Source organism: Benincasa hispida, chromosome 12, assembly GCF_027475165.1.
Source record: "Benincasa hispida cultivar pf3 chromosome 12, pf3_genome.v1.1, whole genome shotgun sequence".
Lineage (NCBI taxonomy): Eukaryota > Viridiplantae > Streptophyta > Magnoliopsida > Cucurbitales > Cucurbitaceae > Benincasa > Benincasa hispida.
Genome location: NC_143489.1, coordinates 67,727,058 through 67,732,805, shown reverse-complemented (window position 1 = coordinate 67,732,805; position 5,748 = coordinate 67,727,058). Strand labels below are relative to the sequence as shown.

Sequence of the window (5,748 nt, the reverse complement as noted above, 5' to 3'; positions counted from 1 at the left end):
TGGGTCTAAATAGTTATTAACAAGGCCTAAATGATTACCAAAAGGGGCTAATGATGTGTATTTTGTACTATTTAAGTGGACTGACAAGAGAAATGACAAATTTTAAAGTTTCATTTGGAAAAATGGTAAAAACATTTCAAAATTATAAAAATAGCAAAACAAATTTATATAATAGAAAATATTAATTAGTAAATGACAAAACTACCCTAAAAAAAGTACAAACGAAAATGCAAATGCTTCAAAAACAACACAAACACCACAAATACACTCTACATAAACCTTCTAGAACCACAAATACACAGTTTCTAAGCAAAAATTAGAACATGTTTATACAAGGGAAGATGACGATCAAGTGATGAGGGTCATTAGAAACTTATAAATATATACAACGATGGACTTCCTCCAATGTGAGAAAGAGCAAAATTGATTGTACCAATAAAGTTGTTGTTGGCAAGTGAGTATTTGAAGGAATCACAACTTTAGGACGATGTGACTATTGGAAATATGATTTTGTTTAACATCATTGTAAGGAGTTTCATTGTCTTTATTCCATGTGACCATTTTGCTCGTATGATCTTGAAAGCTAACTTTAAACATTATCAATCCCAGAATGCTATTGTTGAAAATGATGTTCGAAGTAGAAACTAAAGTCGGAAATATGTGTGCGACCGAAAAAGGTCGACGACCTGGGGAGGGTGGTCGTCAAAAACTAACCAAGATGATGGAATTAAAGAAAGGGTTCAATAACGATTATGGATATGAGATTGAGAAGGAGAAAAATAGATTTTGGGGGCGGCCAAGTGAAGAAAATAAAGAAGATAAGATTTATGATTTTTTGTTATCTTATTTTAATAAAATAATGATAATGATAATAATAATGATGGTGATGGTGATGGTGATGATGATGATGATGGTGATGGTGATGATATTAATAACATTAACATTAATATTAATAATAAACTATATATATATATATATGCACATTCCCATTTATATATTTCTTTTTAAGTACAACAAGCCATTTTTATGTGATTCTATATGAAAAATAACATTGAAAATAAGAAGAAAAAAGATCAAATTAATTTGATAACAATATACATAAAATAATGAAAAAAATTAGATAAATTGAATTTGTAATAAACATTTAAACAAATCGAAAGTTAGTTGGATAAAATCAAATTTGATAATGAAAGATAAATTTAAATATAAATTGGAGAGAAAAATTAAAAGTTTTTGTTTATTGTGATTAATTCGATAAGTAGTTAGATAAAACCTAATTTAATAATAAAATACAAATTCAAATATAATTCGGGAGAATAATTGGGGTTCATTTATTTATCATTACACTATATTGATGAATCCATTTTCATTTAAGCTTCAATAATTACATTGGAATTATAACCCCATCAACCACAAAACCTATTAAAGAAGTCTAAGTCTTTGTAGAGGCATAGCAAAAACAGCAAGATTTCAAAAGTAGATATTTATTTGTCAAAAAACAAATTAATGGCATAATAATATAATAAGATGAAAATGAATAAAAGATTATTGAAAAATACAAAAAATACATATAAAATGTAAATGAAATATATAGTTTGGTAGATGATAATATATATAAAATATTAGTAAAATCCTAATCATAATTAAAAAAAAATTAATCCAAATTTTAAATCATAAAAAGAAATTAAATAATGTAAAATCTAAATATATGTATTATAAAATATAATCAAAATGATGATAAATATTTAAAGATTGATTAATTTTGAATATTTTCGAAAAGTGGTTAAATCAAATCAAAGTAGATAACTAATTTGAATCAATTAGGGGAGAAAAATAAGAAAGAGATTGGTTAATTTGAATATTAAAAATAAATTCAAATTCCAAAAGAAGGTGAAAATTATGGAATGACGCTCATTTTTAGTTTTGAAATTAGATTGTTAGATTATAATATGATCAATTTGGTTATTAATCAAACTCTCCAATTATATTGTATTTATATCCCAATTATTAATCAACATCTCCACTTACACTGCATTTATATCTAAGTTATTAATAAAGCTCTATAATTATCTAGTATTTAATATTTCGAACATATGAACCAATTAAGGGCAAGTCAGATATTACCAAAATGACAGCTAAAATAACGACTAATATGAAATATGTACAATTGAATCTAAAAACGTATACAAAACAATTTAAATCTTAAAAAATATGAATAAATATCCATTTAATTTATTAAGAATATGTATAAAATAATGAAAAACAATTGAAACATTTAAATAAAATTTAAAATTTGATGATGTAAATAAAATTTGATAATATACCGATATTTAAAATATAAATTTGATAGAAAAATTTAGATAATTAATTTAAGTATGATTAATTTAAAAAGTTATTAAACAGAACGTGAGAAAAATAAAAAAGAACGATTATTTTGATTAGAGGAAGGTGGAGAACTAAGACATCCAGTATACAAAATTCATCATTGTTTGTTTATGATTCACTCTTAAATGTATTTGTAGTTTCATCTAGAAGAGTAAAATAGAATTATTATTCGTTTTCAAAATCAAATTCTAAAATTTGTACTCTCGAATTCCCCTATTTAAATCCAACCTGAATTGGTGATCATCTTCAGAACCAAAAGCATAAAGCTGAGTTCTGGTGGAATCTCAGTCGGAGAGCTTCAGATTCAACGAACTCCATTTTTGAGTTTCTGTATTTCTCGATCAGAATTCGATATGGCACTGGCAAACTGCGCCAGGCGGAAGGCCAATCTTCTATACAGAAACCTCCCTGTTTCTTACTCTGAATCCTTCAACTATTCTTTTTCATTCGCATCATTCTCCAGACGTTTTGCGTCCTCAGGATCCGACGAAAACGACGTCGTCGTTATTGGAGGTGGCCCCGGTGGCTATGTCGCCGCCATCAAGGCCGCTCAACTTGGCCTCAAAACCACCTGTATCGAAAAGCGTGGGGCTCTTGGCGGAACTTGCCTCAATGTCGGCTGTATTCCCTCCAAGGTAATCGTAATTCGCTTTTAGGGTTCATTATTTTTTTTTTCTTTTTGGTTAATTTTATGTTGATTTAATTCGTTTGCCTTATATTTCATTGCATCGTCTAAATATTGAGTTCAGTGATTCATGGACTGGTTTATGTCTGGTTGGGTTAGTTCTATTTACTGTCGGCCTGATCATGTTCAATTGTTTGATTTGTGCTCACTTTTGTAGTTGGTGGATTTCTTCGAATTGTCTTTCAAAATCATAATTGATATTCGATCCGTTACTTAGCACATTCTACAAGACAACTAAGGTCTTTAATAACCATTTAGTTTTTTGTTTTCAGAATTAAGCCAATGAACACCTATTAAATTTCTTATTTTGTTATGTACCGTTTATGAATGTTTTCAAAAACCAATCAAAATTTGAAAACTCAAAAAAATAGTTATTAAAAACTTGTTTTTATTTTGGAGTTTGGCCAATTCAACTCTTTTACTATGAAGGATGGAACTATTGCCATAAATGTAGAGGAAATAGGCAACCAAATGGTTACAAAAGATGGGGCCTAAAATATCAGCTCTTGTGAGATAAATCTCCCATTTCGCTGGTTGTTTTTCTTTCTTTTGCATGATCTTGTAAACAGCAAGCTCTTCAATGTGCACTGCTTTAGTGATATATTTTAAATTGTTTGGGTCGATCCATTTTTTTGTTTGGCGTGTCAATCAAAGAAGCTGGATCGTTCTTTGAACTCCAAAATAATTTTCCTCAATGTTTTTAGGCTCTTCTCCACTCTTCCCACATGTACCATGAAGCTCAGCATTCATTTGCTAGCCATGGAGTGAAGTTTTCCTCCCTTGAGGTTGATTTACCAGCCATGATGGCACAAAAGGATAAAGCAGTAGGCAATCTTACACGTGGTATTGAAGGTCTTTTCAAGAAGAACAAAGTGAACTATGTTAAAGGCTATGGGAAATTGGTTTCCCCTTCTGAAGTTTCTGTGGACACCATTGAAGGTGGTAATACGGTGGTGAAAGGAAAAAACATAATAATTGCAACTGGTTCTGATGTCAAATCTTTACCTGGGATCACCATTGATGAAAAGAGAATTGTATCATCAACAGGTGCTTTAGCTTTGTCCGAGATCCCCAAGAAACTTGTTGTAATTGGAGCTGGATACATCGGGCTGGAGATGGGATCAGTGTGGGGTCGACTTGGATCCGAGATCACAGTTGTTGAGTTTGCCCCAGATATAGTCCCGACGATGGATGGGGAAGTTCGCAAGCAATTTCAGCGTGCTCTTGAAAAGCAAGGAATGAAATTCATGCTAAGAACCAAGGTAGTTGGAGTTGATACTTCAGGGAATGGTGTCAAGCTGACTCTCGAACCGGCAGCTGGTGGTGAACAGACGACACTTGAAGCAGATGTTGTTCTTGTATCTGCAGGTAGAACTCCATTCACTGCTGGACTCGGGCTTGACAAGATAGGAATCAAAACTGACAAGGGCGCATTTTGGTAAATGAAAGATTTGCTACAAATGTGGACGGTGTTTATGCAATTGGGGACGTAATTCCAGGGCCAATGTTAGCTCACAAGGCTGAAGAGGATGGGGTTGCCTGTGTGGAATTCATAGCTGGAAAGACAGGCCATGTTGACTATGACAAAGTCCCAGGGGTTGTCTATACACATCCTGAGGTTGCATCTGTTGGGAAGACTGAAGAGCAAGTGAAGGAATCGGGTGTAGATTATCGTGTCGGGAAGTTTCCGTTCTTGGCAAATAGTAGAGCAAAAGCAATAGACGACGCTGAAGGGGTGGTAAAAATTCTGGCTGAAAAGGAGACAGACAAGATACTAGGTGTCCATATCATGGCTCCCAATGCTGGGGAGCTTATCCATGAGGCCGTATTGGCCTTACAATACGATGCATCGAGTGAGGATATAGCTCGAGTTTGCCATGCGCATCCAACGATGAGCGAGGCATTGAAGGAGGCTGCTATGGCGACATATGACAAGCCCATTCACATCTAGTAAATCGTCACATTTTTTTTCTTTGACGAGTTGCAAATTACTTAGACATATTTCTCTTTGCCATCTTGCATGAAAGCAGATAAATCTGCGCAGGTTTTTGCGACGGTAACAATAATTTGTAACAGTTTGAGTGTTATAACATGAAAGAATGGAACGAACTTCGGATGATGTATTTCCAGTTTGTTGTAATTTACAGCGTGTATGTAAACTAAATCTAGCAATAAGCACGAGAACCCTCATTTGTTGGTACTTTCATCAAATGTGCTGAGCAAATATACATGTTTGAATCTCTGAACTCTATCCGTAAAAAGAGTTTGAACCTCTAATTTCGACTTTAATCAAAATTGAGATATGTATATAACTGGAAATTATTTTGAATATTGTAATAAGCTCAAATGGCAAGAATGCATGTGTGGTGATTTTAATAGAAGTTACAACCATTGTCAATGGCCTGTTGAACCTAAGAGAGTAGTGGAATAGCCAAAGAATGTGTTTGGAATTGATGAAAAGAGAAACGAGAAACGAACACACAGTTTACGTGAAAAATCCTAGAATAGGGAGAAAAAATCACGATAGAGACTTACTTTTTTTAATTATTATTCAGATACACAAAATACATAAATAGACATGGGAAGCTCTAGGTGCATAACTTATTGTTTTTTTTTTATTATTGTTCAGATACACAAAATACATAAATAGACAATGGGAAGCCCTAGGTGCATAAGAA

The 5,748-nt window shown here is 32.6% G+C and overlaps 1 protein-coding gene across 1 annotated transcript; it reads left to right on the top strand.

Annotated features, from left to right (window-relative positions):
* Nucleotides 1-2,595: 2,595 nt before the first annotated feature.
* On the top strand, nucleotides 2,596-5,281 carry LOC120068211 (dihydrolipoyl dehydrogenase, mitochondrial). Its single transcript, XM_039019918.2, is given in 3 exon segments — nucleotides 2,596-3,020; nucleotides 3,775-4,492; nucleotides 4,495-5,281. Coding segments are annotated over 3 exon segments (1,527 nt in total). The 5' UTR covers nucleotides 2,596-2,738; the 3' UTR covers nucleotides 5,022-5,281.
* The last annotated feature ends 467 nt before the right edge of the window (nucleotides 5,282-5,748 follow it).